At 38.9% G+C, this 16,954-nt stretch overlaps 1 protein-coding gene across 3 annotated transcripts; it reads left to right on the top strand.

The window, feature by feature from the left end:
• The first annotated feature begins 135 nt into the window (after positions 1-135).
• XRCC3 (X-ray repair cross complementing 3) lies at positions 136-15,777 on the top strand. 3 transcript variants are annotated; one of them, XM_074868914.1, is made up of 9 exons: positions 136-180; positions 800-889; positions 1,559-1,627; positions 1,993-2,130; positions 2,999-3,211; positions 9,543-9,697; positions 12,028-12,240; positions 14,412-14,458; positions 15,555-15,777. In XM_074868914.1, the coding sequence occupies exons 2-9, from the start codon at positions 877-879 to the stop codon at positions 15,775-15,777; spliced, it is 1,071 nt and encodes a 356-aa protein (XP_074725015.1). In that variant the 5' UTR covers positions 136-180; positions 800-876. The 3 variants fall into 3 exon arrangements, with proteins under 3 accessions (XP_074725015.1, XP_074725014.1, XP_074725016.1); XM_074868913.1 differs by lacking the exon at positions 136-180 and having other exon boundaries at positions 191-889; XM_074868915.1 differs by lacking the exon at positions 136-180 and having other exon boundaries at positions 191-889; positions 1,545-1,627.
• Positions 15,778-16,954: the final 1,177 nt, after the last annotated feature.

The raw sequence follows: 16,954 nt of genomic DNA, 5'->3' as shown, positions 1-16,954 counted from the left end.
CCCCGGACGCCCAATAGAACACCGGCTCCAGACTTCCCAGCCAATCACATATCGCTTGAGGTTTAATGCTGGTATGTCGGTCCTTCCCCACCCCTTTAGGCGATCGAAGCGCATGCGCAATAGGAATTGCCAGCCCCTCAACCCGGAAATGAAGAGCCTGCGCCCCTCAATCACGCCCCTGTAAGCCGCGTTCGGGGAAGCCTGGCAGCTGCTCGGCCTTGAGGAGCGGCTCTGCCGAGCGTCCGTGGTTCTGGGGGTAGCGCCTGAGCCAAGGCGCTCGTGCCACCGCCGGCCGGAGCGAACGCTCCGCTCCCCCAGCGGACACCGCGGAAGCGATTGTTACCAGAGCGAAAAGCGTCCCGCCCGCGCGTTGGGCAGCGCCCTGCCATTGGCTGTCCTGCCGGAGCGCTGGCTTGGAGGAGATTTGATTGGCCTGGGACTAGGCCCATCGCAGGCAAACTGCTCGCCGATTGGCTACGGCCTCTTGCGGCGGCTCTGGCGGGGGTTTCGTAACGGGGCTGCGGACGGTGTGGCGGCTCCGCGCTCGGGGCCCCCTTCCCGGGGCGGGGAGTGTCGCTGAGGCGGTGTCCTTCCGCCGCCAGCCGCCCTCCGGGCCGCGCCGGAGGCCGCCGTGAGGGCGCCGTCTGGGGCGAGGCGGCTCGCGAAGCGTGTTGCCGTTCGCCTTCCTCTGTGCCCGGGCGGGCTGTGGTAGGCCCGGGCGGCCTCTGTCGCTGCCCTGTCCGTGGGACGCGCCCGGCTTTCCAGTAACCTGCTCCTGGTGACTTCCCTCTCTTCCCAGGGCCTCGGGCCGTGGCTGCGGTGGAGTGGAGTGTGCAGAATGGTTCGGAGTCCTCCTAGTCAAAGGCCGTCGTAATCATGATTAATTTCTGTAAGTTTCGACTTCTAACTCTTGTCAAAATGTTGCCTTAAATAGGTGTCGCTTAAAAATGACTGTTTCTTCTGCATTTGTTCTGTTATCAGAATACATCGCAGCCTCTGCTCTCCCATGTTAGAAAAGGGATTGTTCATCAAGTTATGTATTCATATACAACTCTTCTGTGTCTGCTGCAATCCTTCAGATGATCTGCATAGTAACAAACCCCACAGACTCATCTGGGCAGCTGGAGTGCTAAGCTATTGTGTTTTAGATCAAAGTATTAAAAAGTGTTTAATATTGTTAGAAGAAACAAACTGATTTTAATGTTTTAATACTGAACTTGCTTTTAGCTAATCAAAATATATTTGACTATCCAATGTATAAATAATCGTGAATCATTCCAAATTGCACGTGCAATGTATTTGTGAGGTTCAATCCAGAGCAAAACCACTGCACTGTTATTAGTTGAACCCTATTAAAACATATTTCTAAACAGCCATCTGAGAAGTCTTCTGCCAATGTGCTGAATCATTGTTATTTTTCTAAGAAGATAACTGAAAAATATGTTGTTAAAAAATAAAAAAGAATATCCCCACAAACTTTTCATGTTGAACAATGCTTATTTTATTGTTGCATGTGTATCTGATAAAAGCTGCTTTAATAACAGATAATTCACCCCAGTGCTCTATCAGGAAATGGACTGGGACCAGTTTGACTTGAACCCTAAAGTAGTTGCTGCTCTTAAGAAAGGTAACTTAATTTACCAATGTCTCACTGATAGATCTGTCACCATAGTGTCTTCCTTTACATAACTGTGTTTGTGGGTGTAAGCATATAGATGTACAGTAACACTTTAGAACTGTAACTAAGGATTTCATAAGCAAGTTTTTTGAGTAATCAGAAGTGATGGCTTTTCCCCATGCTTCGGTAATAATTTTCCAAATGATTTTATAGCAAGTGTCAATACATTGAAAGTAAATGTTGCCTGCCTGGCTTACAAGAATGCAACATAGATAAACTTCATGTAAATGATTAGTAGAAAGTGGGAAAACTTTCTTTTGTGCGTAAGACTGTAATCCAGCCAAAAATATTTATAAAGATTCTTCTAATTTCAGCTGACATAAAATCAGTAAAAGAGATTTTAAATCTTTCTGGAGCAGACTTGCAAAGATTGATGAAACTATCCAGTGCAGATATACAGTGCTTACTGAAAACAGTCTCTCACACGCTGAGGACAAATAGTATGATTACAGGTAATACAGTCAATACCAAAAAAGTGTTCTATTTAAATCTTAAAATATTGTCACTGGGAGAAAATAAGGTTTTGGCTCCTTATTGACAGAGTAATGTGATTGTGAAAATGAAAAGGCAAGTGGTTTTGTTATGCTATAGTGAATTATTTAACTATCCTAAGGACAGCTCCTCTGAGACCTTGAAGGTAGATGGACGACAATGGCTGTCATTCTTCGGGACATGCCAGCCTGAAACAGGACAAATGATTCTCCAGTCCGGAAAACTTGATTAGAGGAAAAAAAGATTCCCTCTCTCTTTTGGACTAAGACTAGTTAAAAAACTTACATGATATATTATAGACTATATAAACTGATTTGTTATAAACACCTCATTCCAAACCAAGCAGAACCTAATAGCTCCTCCTGTACAAATGCTTCATGGCTGCTGTGTACTTAGAATTTATTTTCTTGTGATTTGCCTATAGCTTCAGGCCTTGGCAGGATGCCTGGTACACTGTTTCATAGTCTGCTACAGCTTCCTATTTCCATAATTGCTGTGCTTGAACCTTGCTGGCAATATTTTCTCAGAGTGTAGCTTTCCACAGAAATTCCTTAGAGGCAGAGAAAGGAAAACAAGTTTGAGAAAAGGAAAAGGCTCAGTGTAAACTATCAATTTTTGAACAGGCATTCAATTAGTAGACCCTGTGGAGGTGGGGAAGACTAGGCTGAATTAGAAAAATTTCCCATCAGTAAAGAAAGCATCCCTTGTAGATATAAACCTAGTATACAGCCTCTGTTTTGTATCATTCTGTGTTAGAAAGATACTAAAAAAACCTCCTTCTTTTTTTTTGTTTTCTTCTTAATCATTAAAAAATCCAAAACTCTGCAGCACTTCAGCTCTACCAAGATAAAGACCATCTCACCTCCCAACACCAGAAGCTAAGCCTAGGATGTTCAGTACTAGATACCTTGTTAAAAGGTGGCATTCCTTTAGTGGGAATCACAGAACTTGCTGGGGAAAGTTCTGCTGGGAAGACTCAGATAAGTTTACAGCTGTGCCTTTGTGTGCAGTATCCTTACAGATATGGTGGATTAGAGTCTGGTAAGTACTGAAATGTAAATACTGATTAATTTGCCGTTTGGAGGAATATACTGTCTTTAAGAACCTCATCAGTGCATTGAAGTAGGTGCACATATTCCGTGCATGTCTTACCCTTCTGCAATAGCATTAGTAGTCAGCTAGTTAGTAAAGCATCTTGATAGAGAAAACAGCATGCTGTGCACATGTCCTGCATCACAACATAATTTAATACAAAATGACTATTGGCTGTTGTTTACCTGCCGGCCACTGTGGGTTAAACTAGACACATGCAAACAATATATGAAAAGCCTTGCTGTCATAAGTACTTGTTGACTCCTCAGGTAACAGCCACAGCAAAACAGCCTGTCAGATAATTTTCCACAGACATCTTAGATATATGGTATATATTCCTCAGTTGGAGGTTTCAAATTTCAAAGAACATGTAGTTTGGTAACAATAATTAAAGTGATTTACAGAGTAAAATTGATGGAAATCTAATTGAAGAAAGTTAGCATTGTTTCATACCTGTGATTTACCTCGTTTTGCTGAAGTAGGTTTATTCTTTGATTAGAGTGTGGTTTTTTTAACCATCTATCACATTAATCTAACTCCTAATATTTTTTTCTTTAAGTATCATATACTGTCTTGGAAAGGGAGTAAACTTGGGTCACTCCTGAGAATTCTGTGTCCTGGCAGCCTGCCTTAGGTGTGTTTTGGCTGTGATCTTGCTCTTCCTTCCATGCAGCACTGGGTTTAATTTGGCAGTTCAGTGGTTTGTTGTGGGGAAACTTAATTATTTCTTGTACTATATCTGCCCATGTGGAAAAATCATGGAATGTTCAGATGAAGATCTTGCTTAAAGGCCAGTAATTAGCTCGTGGCTTACGTAACTTTGCTTTAAGTTACGTCATTAATAGAGCAGAAGCAAATATATTTTGTTCGATTCCTTCATGTGTTGCTGCTAACTGCTGCAAATAGTTTGAATGCAAATACACTTTTTCATGTCCCAGCATTCCTCCCTATTTACGTTGAAAGAAGGGAACAAACCAGAATGGAGTACAGAAGGAGGTGCCCAACATCCTAATGGCACTCTTGTCTCTTGTACTAGACTACAGTCTTCCTTGTAGGGCTACAAAATGGCACGTCTTTGCATTATTTGTGTTTGAAGATGGTTCTTCTTGTTCCTTATGCACTTACCACTTGGTGCCATTACGATTGCTTTGTTGTGTCTGTGTCCCCCATCTGCTCCCTCCTAAGTGTTTCACAGAAGATAAGATAGAATGGCCATCATATCGGTGTTCCTGTGAGAGAACCAGAGCGTTTTGGAAGGGCTGAGAGGGCAGAACTTTTGAGGATCTTGAAGGTATAGAAGGTGGAAATACCCTGCTTGCAAGAGTTGGAGAGCTAAGGGAGCGGTGGAATCCTAATGCTCGCTGGTTTTAGCTCTGTGTGGTATCTTGCCATATGTTAGACTGCTTACAGTCATAGCAGCAGATACTGTTTGCATAGCACTTGGAAAATGAAATGATTTCTCTGCAGTCTATAAATAAGGCTTCTGTTGAGTCTCTTATGAGAAATACAGGAATGAAAAGCTTATGTTAAGTATGAGGAGTTTTATTCTTTAGGAAACTTGAGAACAACAGTGCTTAGTAACTGTCACAGAAGTCTAGCACTACCAACAGGAGATTAATCTCCATGCTAAAACTTTGCTAATGATTTAAAATTATGGTAGGTTGGGGTTTCTTTTAGTGCTAGAAACTTTGCTTCTTTTAGGTGGTGATGTTGAAATACATTTATTTAGACAGTATTTTTCATTTTTGACTTGGTGCTAATCTTGTTTACAATTCTCAATGCTAGGAGGTTGGCAGCAAAGAGAGAAAATAGGACATCCTTTGCCTCCAGGTTATCTTTATGCCATTCTAAGAATGTCAGTTATGGTCAATCACATGTTGGCTGAATTTATTTTAGATGCCCATATTAATAATACATGAATATAATGTGACATTCTTTCTCATATTAGAATTCTGAATTAGAAAAAATTGCTACTGATTCCTGGTAACAAGCTGGTTTGGTGCATGACAGATTATGTTCACAGGACTCAAACTTTGAGGGTGGGGTTTTTTAATGGTTTTTTATTTTTGGTTGGTTTTGGGGTGGGTTTTGATCAACAACCAGCATAGGACTTTAATCAGCCTAAGTAACAGTAAAGCATTGAGATCTGATGAAATGGCTGATTTCTGTTTGTTTTTTTGTGGATCTGTGAGGAAAGATGCTTATATGACCACTGAGGACAACTGACTTCTTAAGAGTGTCTCTCAGCTTCTTTCTCAAAACTGATAATACCCTGCCTCTTGACTTGTTTTCAGTGTTGACAGCTTCCTAATAAACTATAAATAGCATGATGCCATAGGCTTTTCTGTTTGTGTTGTACTAGTCTCCTCTCTTTATTTAGGTTATGAATATTTACGTATCTTTAAAGATAAGTGAATTGTAAGTACTTCTGCCTCATAATTAGGCATCAGTCTTTAATAGTGAGTTTAATTATTTGTCAATCTCTTCTAGGCCCTGTAACTTTGCTATGAAGCACTTCCTGTATTTTTAATGTACTGGTGTGTGTTCTCCTGAAACAAATGTTCCGTTGCGGTTCAGACTGGAGGTCCTAAACAAAAGCTGAAGAGGCTTGATGATGGTCCAGTAGGAGAGAGTGCTGTTGTCATTCTACTGTGAAACTCGAATTTTAAACCAAGACAAAGCTCATCTGATATATTTTACGTGGCTTAACTCTCTTAAAGTTCAAGATGAGAATTACGTAATTGTTTTGTGAAATGAGCAGCACGTAAAGAAAAAAAAAAGTTGTCCCACAGTATATTTTGGAGACATCACAAATGGACCAATTACGTACTCAGACTACAGTATCTGCTGTAGTGGATTTAACTGGTGTCAAGGAAGTGTTACAGTGGAGTAGAAGATTGGCAGGTGACTGCTGGTATTTACAAAACTAAACTGAGGCAGGAAATAGTCTGTGAAGTAGAACTGTTCTTAAGAAGGAATTAATCTTCTTGATCTTTTCTTTACAAGTGTTTCACTAAAAAAAAAAACCTGAATAAATGTGTTCACTCGAACTTTAAAATTGTCACGATTTTACAAAGAGGATAGTGTGTATCTATTGATCAGGAATTTTAAATCTAAGTTGCTGGACCAGTGGAGCAGAGAGGACCAGATTTTTGATTCTCCAGCTGTTCTTTTTTGCCTACAGGTATTACACCTCTAGGATTACCTTGTTTGCCTCAATTTACTTGTTCATCAGGTATAAATGTGAAACTGGACCACAACTGTATATATGTTTGTAATACAGTAAGATTGCTTGATCATGTTATACTCTTCTGCTTTTGCCTTGTGTTATCACTGTTCTTATTACTGTGCTGAAATTATCTGCAAGGAAAATCTTTAGGAGAATTTTACGTTTCTTTTTCTCCAGATAAACTAATTTTGGAAAAAAATGTATTTTTTTCAGCAAGTTTCTCAGGTTTTCTGTTTGGAAATGTCTTGAATATTGCAATAACTGGATCTAGATACAACTATCTAATCAATGGAGCACCAATCTATCTAGAAATACAAATCTGCATTTGAAAAAACAACCACCATGAAGTCTCAAGTAACAGACATTCCATCCTTTTTAAGTAAACCCAGGAGAGGACAAGGGACATACTGCTTAAGGCAGGTCTGATTTTTCAGGAAGTAGATGATTTCTCTGTAAGCCAGTATTCATGGTAAAGAAATCCCTGTCTTTCAGAATTAGGCAATATTGTGCAAAAGGCAATCAGCTGTGAATAAGAATGGTAGTTGAGAAGTCTAGAATGTTTTACTTCAGCAACTGTTAAGTTACTGTGCTACCACAAGTTAGCATAGCTTTTGTTAGTATGAAATTGAGAAACCACATGGGCTTAAGGAAGCTGCATATCACGGGTTGGGTTTTCTTTATTTCTTGTTTGTTTACTTGGTTTTGAATTTGCACCATAATGATTTTTCAGTTTTGTGGTGTAAGTGTTGCAAGACATAATTGGCTTATCTGAATGAGTATTGGTGCTAGATATAAATAATGTCAAATTTGTGGTTAGACATTTTTTTGATTTACCAGCTTTTTAGAAATTGTGAGACTGAAAATCTGATTAGGAATACATGAACTGCCCATAGTAAAGATGCTCACCTGCCTATTTGATACTCAGCTGTCACTGTCAAATTGGAAAGTGGTATGAAAATTAGCCCAATTAGGAGAAATTAACCTAGGGAAATAGTCAAGAAGGTTATGGTTCACCTAATTAACTGTTTAATAATTAGTTATTTAAAAAGCCTTGAGCAGTTAAGTGATATAACTAATAGTTTACTGTGCTTTCCTCACCTGAGCTTCATGTAAGTTCAGATAGTATTCAAAAAGCTGCTGTCACTGTAAATTTAATGGATTCAAGTGACTGTGGATTCATTTTCTCTTTTTTTATTCTCATTCATTGCTGATGGAAATTTGCATATGTGCTCATCTGTGTCTACAGGTATTGTGTATGACATCAGTTGTTGTAATACAGCATTTATGCCCACAGTTTAAAATTCAGAATTTCAGCCACTCTAATGCTAGAGAGGTGTGAAAAGCACAGAAAATATTCATGGTTCCACTTTAGTTTTTTATATGTTTAGGAATCATGATCAGATCATTACTGCTCTGATCATTAATGCTTTATTGTAGTCCTTATTCACTGTCAGATGTTGTAAACTGCTAATAACCCTCAGTTCCCTCTGACATTAAGTATATACATAACGAAACTGGGAAATTAAGAATAGACACTGAATATTCTAGTGATAAATGCTATTGGCTGCCAGGGCCAAGGAAAGTAAAAAGGAGCTGAAGTATAATTTGAACCTGTTATTAGGTAGAATGGAAATAGAAATTGTGGAGACATTTCGGTACCTCCTATGGAAGGTGTGGATGATGATGAAGTATTTTTCCATGTGTTAATAATTGAGGAAAGTCTTTAATTCTCACCTGTCAAGGCAGTTTTTTTAATTAGTGGCCATTGGTAATTTTTTTAGCTTTATCTGATAGCTTTCTGAGTATTTAAAAATAAGACTGGGTATTGGAAAAGTAATTGTTTTAATGTTTTACATGTGAAGTAGGGTGATTTATGTAAGAATTTATAGTGCGGTTGGGGAGAGTTAAGGTGAAGATAGAAGTTTACTCCTAAAGAAAATTGGGCTTAGGCTCATCTTTGTTCTGTATAGAAGATTCTCAGAATTCAATACCCTGTGTTATACAGGTGTCCCTCAGCAAAATATTTTTATTGGTAAAGTAACCATTAATTTTCACTTCTGTTTCTGCTGTTGGGTACAGTTTCATATTTTTTTCAGTGGACTGTATAGAGGAAGTTGCATCTGGAAATGGGACTTTCTGCTCCCTGGAGAGCCAGCGTAGGGATGGACCATTGGGGTAGACATGTTCAGGATTTCTCATATTGCCAAGCACATCACCTGCCAAGCTGTGTTAGCAGCTTCAATCACTTTAGTGAGTGGATGTAATCCTTAGGTGTAGTCTTATAAGTATTAGCTGATAATTCTGGCTAGTTCTGTGGTAACAGTAACAATTTTTAATAGAGAAAATTTTGCACATATTACTGTTTTCTTTCCCCATCATCTTTGATGTCTATGGTTAATTTTCTCTGCTATAAAGCATACTTATTAACCAGAAACCATGGTAAAAATAGATATCACTCACAGAAATGTGATTGAAGTATAATGGTTTTTATCTAATTTGCCATTCTCACAAAGAGTTAATTGGACTGAGGTTGGACGAGTGATCCTCTTTAAACTGGCTTACAAATTGTGGCAATAAGTACCCCTCCATATGTAAATTTAAAAACAAAAAACTTGAGAACAGTGAAGTGAAATTAATCAAAATACTAGTACTGGTTTTGGCTGGGATAGTTGTCTTCATAGTATAGTGCTGTGTTTTGGATTTCTGACCCAAACAGGCAAACTATGCACTGTTACTCTATTTATGGTACTTGTAATCACCCAGGTTAGGTGGTCAGGTGTTCCACAGCTGTGCAAAATGAGTGTCACCTAGTGGAGAGTACAAAAATCCAACTGTGTCAGCAAACACCCAAAAAAGGAGCTGGCAACTACAGGAAAGTCATAGGAGTATTTTTTGTTGATTCAGTATGGCTGCAAAAAAAGTAACATGAATTTCCAGCTACATGTGTCTAGCATTTGAGTGTGGAATGTATTATTTTATTTTTGTGCTGTTAAGAAAAGTGTGTGTGTAAGAGCCCTGCTGTGATAACAGAGGTGGTTTCTTTGACTATAGGAGCTGTCTACATTTGTACAGAAGATGTATTCCCAAGTAAACGTTTGCAACAACTCATAGATCAACAACATAAGCTGCGTGCAGATGTTCCAGCTGACATCATACAGAAGATCAAATTTGGAAACAGCATTTTTGTTGAGCATGCAGCAGATCTAGTAAGTAGTAGCACAAATTAAGAATGCATAATTTTTACACTATAATCCAGTAACCACAGGGGGTTTTTTGATATAGGAGACCTTTCAAAAGGCTAAGAGTGAACTAAGATCTGTAATGAATACTACTTAATCTCTGCAATTTGCTGTTAGAGAACTGTATATACTGTGTTTTATTATGAAAGATATTAAAATATTAATATTTTTGAATTAATCATGTAGTGGACATTGGTAAGTCATTATGTTTATTAAAATGCAATAAAATGACTGCTTCTAGTTTTACTGCAGCTCCTAGGGTGATCTTCATTGAGTTTGGAGAGAGGATATAAATATATATTCAAAAGGTAGTGTGTATCCTGACTAACTTGTAGTATAACAGCAGAGTTATTAAACTGCAGATTAAGCAGGTGGGAGGACAGGGTACAAAAAATGAAGCCTGGAACAGGTAATGGCACAGCATAACCACAGCAGCGCAGCTCTCTTGCCCCTCTGCCTGTAAGACATCATTGTGGAACTGGAGGGGAAAAGATACAAACCTCAGTGCTGTATTCTTGCCTTGGAAACCCACATTTTTGTGTTTTTTCTTAAGTAGCCATGAATATGTTCTTTATTGATAGAATATCGTATGTTCTGTTTTCTCTAAGGCTTGAAAGTAGCACTTGTTAAATCATTCCAGTTGTTGGGGTTTTTAATTGTAGTTTGCAAGTAAAGAAGGTTGTGTACCATTAGTATGCTTGCCACTTATGCACTGTGTGGTCCAGGCAGCAGCTAAACTGCCTCTTCCATGTCCCTTTCACTGGAAATATTAATTAAAGTTCTAATTGTGGTTTCTGGAAGCTAGAGAGTATGTTATTGTAAAAAGGAGAGAATCACCGTATAGTGGTATGTACATCTCTCTAAAATACCCTTAAAAATGCACTCACTGGTAAGTCCAGCTGCTGCACAATAGATTATCACAATTCATATATTGCTATGTATAGATTCAGTCTGTGGGTGTGTCCATATACAGACTGCATTGCTATATAGAGACAGGCAGATTATAGCAACTGAAGTAGAAACTCTAATCACAATTACATTCTCTATTTTCTTTCACATCAAAAATTTTTTTTCACTTGCTTCATTTGGAAGAATCCAGTTGTTTGTGTATTCACTTGAAAAGAGTGAGTCTTGTACCAACAGAAGGACTGCATACAAACATGGAAGTGTTTCGAGTGCAATGTAGTTTCCTGTAGATACACCAGTAAGTGGAAAAAAAAAAATTCTATTTTCCAGAATGGAAAGCAGGCATATATTTTTCAGAGTAATTTTTTCCCCCTCAGTTTAAAAAAAACCCCAAAAGCAAAAAAACAAACCCAAACCAAACAAACAAATTACAATATCAAAGGCTTTATTTTGTGAAAAGCAGCTCATTTAGCAGAATAGATCTTACATTTTTTTTGTTTGTACATTACAACTTAGTTTTAAAAGTTGTGCCATGTTGGAGGATATTATATGTAATTCTGGATGCATGTAAGCTCTTAGCTGTGAACCTCTATTTAGATGTAGAGTGGCATCAATTAGAAGAACTGTGACTCTCACATTATCACTTTTTTTTGCTAACATTGAAATTTATGATGGCCACAGTCTGAGATTATCACTGTGAGCTTGTTCTCCTTTCTACTCAGCTGCTGTAGACTACACTGTTAAAGACAATATAAAGGGCTACAACAATCTTTCATGTGACTAAAGTGATTATTCTTATGTGATAGGAGTTGCACCCTACAAAATATTTGTTAGCTAAACTTCCTGCAATTGAAATGTTTGTTGACTTCAAAATACTGAATTAGTAAAACTTTTAATAGGGAGGGTATAAATTGCAGCTACTCATGTTTGTAAGACTCTTGATCAATATGAATTTGATGTAGGAATTATGTATTTTACTGTTAATGTGTCATTAGTGGCACAGCAGCACAGTCTCTAACTTCTGTTTTGTATATTTAATGCCAGTCTCGAGTCCTCAGTGTTTCATTGAGAACCACTCGTGCAGAATGGGAGCAGTTTAGGATTGTAGTATTGCATTCTTGAGACTTTGAAATGTCAGTAAATAACGGATTTAAGTCCAAGCTGCAGATAACTGGACATTGCAGTTTGGTCTCTTTATTTTTTTTTTTCTTAAGGTACAAGACATTTGTGAAAAATGGTTACTAGTGAGACTTAAAGATCCACAAACTCACTTCATGGTTAGGAACTCCATCAGCTTATATTTCAGCGATGATACCTGTAGTTACTGTCTTGATTTTACAGATAGAGCTATTTGAACTGGTTTAATGATGGCTGTTTGTATTTTGTGGTAGGATACCTTTCACAACTGCATTACTAAAAGGATTTCCCTGCTGCTCACAAGAGGCATGGTACGGTTGGTGGTCATAGACTCTATTGCTGCTTTGTTTCGATGCGAATTTGGAGTTTCAGATTCTGTTACAAAGGCTCGGTATTTGCAGACATTTGGAGCACAGCTTCACAGTTTAAGCACTAGATTCAGGACTCCAATAATGTGCATTAATCAGGTATGACATCCGAACTGCTTCTCATTTTATAAGGACCATTTATTAAATGGCTGGGGTGGGGAAAATCTGTGTATGCAGATTTCTTGGTGTATTTAACACTGTCAACTAAGTATTAATGACTGGTGGAAATTGAAGTTTCCTTAAACTGGTGTACTTTAAACTAGTGAATCTTAACTTTTCAAGGTTTAAGAATATCATTTAAGCTTTTATAGATTGTTAATGTTCTCAAAGGTTGTCCAGTAAAGCTAACGAAAATAGATATGTATAGCAACTGCATAAAGCATCAAACTAAAATAACAGAGTTCTTTCTTAACACTAGCTTCAAATGCCACCGCCAGCAGGTTTGCTCTGGGAACTCTGCACACATAGTTATATTCCACATATACAGGAGACAGAGAAACACCAGGGACTTTGTGTTTTTGTGAAGCTCAGCAGTTTTGTGTAACTGCTGAGATCACTAAAGCATTAGTATGCATTCAGGCTGGCTCGAGCTGAACCAAAAAAAAGGCCACAGTGATGCTAGTAAAAAAGAATATTCTTTAGAGAAAACTAGACAAAACAACTTCTATCCTGTAGAAGCAGCCTGCCACTGCTCTTAGCCTAATTGCAAATCAAAGGAGCATGTGAATGCTGGAGAGGAAGCATTCACACATGGAATGCAGCCTGAGAGAGGGGTGAGGAAACATGCAGGTAGGCCACTGCTGGGAAACTTTCTTTCTGGAAGGCCCCTCCATCAAACGAGTAAGTACTCAGCCCTGAGGTTTCCTTCTCACAGCAGAAGAAAAGGGGTAGGAAGAAAAGTTGAACTTGAAGTCACAAACAAGAAGAATTCTGTATCAGGAAGAAAGAGATTCTAGAAACATCAAGTAACTGTTACGCGTTTGATTTGTTTCTGTTCTGGAGGGTTGAGTTCTGGAACTGCATAATGGACAGTGCATAAAATCTTACATTTACTACCACAACTGGAAGGGAGTGTATTGGAATTCATACACAGCAGTAGTTTGAACAGCTTGCACAGTGTTTTTATTTTCAGTAAGATTTGAATTTCAGCCTCAAGTTACTCCTAATTTTTTAACCAACTTTTTCTTGCATCACCTTTCACAGGATCAACTAGATTTTAAGGAAAACAGATTTCTGAATTTTGGTGTTAGTAGAGACAGTTTGTTCTCCTTGGGAAGCGTGGTTTGGATTTTGCTCTTTGTTAAGCAAAGGTTTGTGTGTTTCAGCACTTACACTATGAATCTAACCAATGGATTCAGGTTCCTTGGTTAGCTTCTGGGATACTCTGAGTATGGGCATTTGGAAAAGGCTGTCTGCCTTTTGCCTGGGGGCTTTGAGGACCCATCTAGCAGACAAAAGAAGGTCTGATTTAAGGGTAAAAGAGAAGTCTAGATGTATCCAATCTCTACCTTGGAATGGTTCAGCATGAGAGGGAAGAGAGTGATTTAAGAGAGCTTCTGCCTTCCCATGACGGGAGTTTTGGGTCGGTGCTGGCTCACAATAGATGAGGTCGCTGCCTGATGCTGAGTGACAACACTGACCATTTGCTAACAAAGGGTCCTGCAAGACTCTATTCTAATGGAAGGTGACTCAACTGTGAATATAACAGCATTGAAAAAGATTATGGCTGTAAAGGAATCTGTTCTGTACTTTATATTTAGAAAAGTACCTATAACTTAATTTGCTGTACGTTGTGAAGAACTTGTGTGGAAGAATCATGGCATTAAAAGACAACAGAGGGAGTCAAGAGGTGTGGATTTTTCTAGGCTGTAGTCAAAGACAAATGTTCAAAGGTAGTGAAATCACTTAGAGCAGGACACCTTTTGGAGATCTGGGCTTCAGTACCTCTTAGCTACAGATACAACATCCGAACAGTTCGGGGGGCAGGGGTTTGTTTGCCTTTTTTTTTTTTTTTTTAACAAATTAAGCATCTAGTAGTAGTTAAATTCATATAAGCTGTAGCTAGGTAAAGACTTATAGCACTGTAAACTAAGATTATACTTCCGAACTCCCTTTTAGTGTGCCTTGAAAGAATAAGGGTTTTCTAACTTGGCTTAATATGTGATCCAATACTTGGATTTTCTTGTCTTCATTCCCTTCCCTACCCTTCTGCTCGCTAAAAACAAACGTGTAACTACAGTTCAACTTCAAACATTGTTCTTCTGCTTTAGGTGACCGATGCAGTGAGTGAGTCAGAAGCAGCTCAGTGCAGTTGTAGGTAAGTCATCCGAAACAGAAATGTAACCACGTCCTACACAGCAGCATTTAACTACTGTATTTTTTAGAACTCCAGTATAAACTACCAGAGCCTATTAAGAGCAGTAGTACATTTACCCAGAAATGCTGCATTTGCTGGAGATTAGCAATAACTAATGTGCTGTAAAGTGGAAGAAACTCAGATACGCTCCTGTGGTAATCCCTAAGCAGCAAGTTGGGGGGAAAATTCCCTGGAGTTAATGGCTGGTGTACTTGCTTACACAAGAGCATTTTTGCATCTCTTCTTGTCTCTGATATAACTGAGTGCCTTTTCTGTCTGCTTAAAAAAATACAGCAACCAAACCTTATCGGTTGGTTTTGTTAGTTGTTTAAGGAAAAAAAAAGTATCTTTTGACACCAAGATATTAACAGGATTCAAACATACGTATTTGTTGTTTCAATCCTAACTATAATCTTGAGTTACTAGATAAGCTATGTGCATCATAAATGTGTTCTTGTGAGTACTTATGTCCTCCAGATTCAGAAACTGACACAGAACAAGGATAAGGTTCGATCTTTTTTTTTTTTTCTCCCCCCCCCCCCCCCGGTTATATTGTAATTCTTTTACTGGAGAGAGATTGCACTTTTCCCAGGAAAAAAAAAATTGTTTTAAACTTTGAGTTGAAAGCAATACATATGCAGCATTATATCTACCCAACCTTTCTAAATATACATTCGAGTGGAATCCAGGGCCAACAGTTACACTTCAAATACTTGAAGTTCAACTGTTTTCCTATTGCTGTTTTCCTATCACAAGAGGGGATCTGACAAGACAGAGGCAGGTATTCACCATGGCTGTAGTTGGAAGAATGGCTGAATTATTCTGTGTAGAAGCACTGCTCCTCCAGTTGTTACCTTGCTACAGAGAGAACCTAGCATATAGTTTGTGCAAAGACCCTGTAATCTCTGTCTTCGAAGACCTACAGTTTAAATATAGCAAACAACAATAAATATAGGAACAGTAGATAGTTTCTTCCAGTGTAATTTTATTACAACAGAAGTGAAGATATTTCATATTAAATTCATACATGCAGAGATCTGTGATGCTTTCTTTGCAGTGTAGTGGGTAACAGAGTCTGTTCAGCACTTGGAATAACCTGGGCGAACCAACTGCTAATGAGACTGATGGTCAGCCGAGTACCACAACCTGCACCATCATCTGGAGTTGCGTCACACCCCACTGGAAGTGTGAGGACTTTAAGAGTAGTTTTTGCTCCTCATCTCCCTCCATCCTCTTGCTGCTATACAGTAAAATTGGAAGGTGTGAAAGGCATAAAATAAATCCTTTGCACAATAAAACATCCTGCTCCGAAAATATCAAAACTGCTTCAGGAAGAATTAGTAGTAAAATGAAATTCTCCCTAGATGAGAGAAGTGGATGCTGAAATACATAAGCAGTGATATGACTGTATCAAGCCATGTCTATATTGTGAAAGAACTTTTTATACCTGGATGTATGTTCACCAGCTTTTCCTTGTGAGATAAGAATTCCAAAGGAGAGTAAAGCTGTGGGCAGGTGGAGGCTGTACATGAAGTGTGATGTGTCTGATTGTGTTTGAATAGCACACTCACCTAGGAACAGTGTGTACTGCAGCTGTGTACCTTCTCTGTTTCCAGACCCAAAGGGACTCAAATTCAACAAGTTACTATTGCCTGCTGGTGTTCCTGGGCCTCATGATGCCACTATTCCACCTGTAGGCCCTCAAAAATAACAGAAAGCAGCTTTGTCCCAGAGCAGCCATCCTATGTTAAAACCACTTGTTATTAATATTAGGATGTTAAAAAAATACCAGAAAGATACTCAATTTTAGCATCTTACTGTAAGAATTAAAATTGTACCTGTTTTGTACTGTATGGGCATATCTACCTTCATAGACCTTCTACAGATTTTTTTGGAAATGGTTCTTTTCCTGCTTTCCAGTTCCCTCAGAAAAAGCCTCTGTGCCCTCTTCCATTTAAAAAGTAGCATCACCCACCATCCCCTTGCTCTGTTGCCCCTGCTGAAGCTGTGTAGCCAGGTGGTTTCAGAGCAAGGGCTCTTGTGTTCTTCCTGCTACTCTGCACAGCTCTGTGTTTTGTTGGCTTTGGATAGATTCTTCATCAGCTTCTGGATCCCTGCCTGGAGTATCTTCTGTCCTTACCACTGGGCTCTTTGCTAAATTGTGCTTCTGAAGGACGCTTCTAGTTGTTCTCAGCCATCCATGGAGCTGCCCATCATGTTACTCTGCTGAGGGTTTTTTTTTGTTCTTAGAGCTTTACATGTTTTTCTCTCCATCTGTAACACATCTTTCCTGTTGGCCTCAGACTCCTTCACTTGTGCTTTTTCTAGTCATTGCTGAATTCAGTGTGGGAGAACGCTGGATGAAGTTACTCGTGCACATTTTCCAAAGGCCTTACACCTTATTTGGCCTGTGGTATGTGGGTGCCTGCTCACAGCTGTGTATAATGCACAGACTTG

Source organism: Strix uralensis, chromosome 4 (genome assembly GCF_047716275.1).
Source record: "Strix uralensis isolate ZFMK-TIS-50842 chromosome 4, bStrUra1, whole genome shotgun sequence".
Lineage (NCBI taxonomy): Eukaryota > Metazoa > Chordata > Aves > Strigiformes > Strigidae > Strix > Strix uralensis.
The sequence above is the reverse complement of the archived record's forward strand: the minus strand, read 5'-3'. Positions and strand labels throughout refer to the sequence as shown.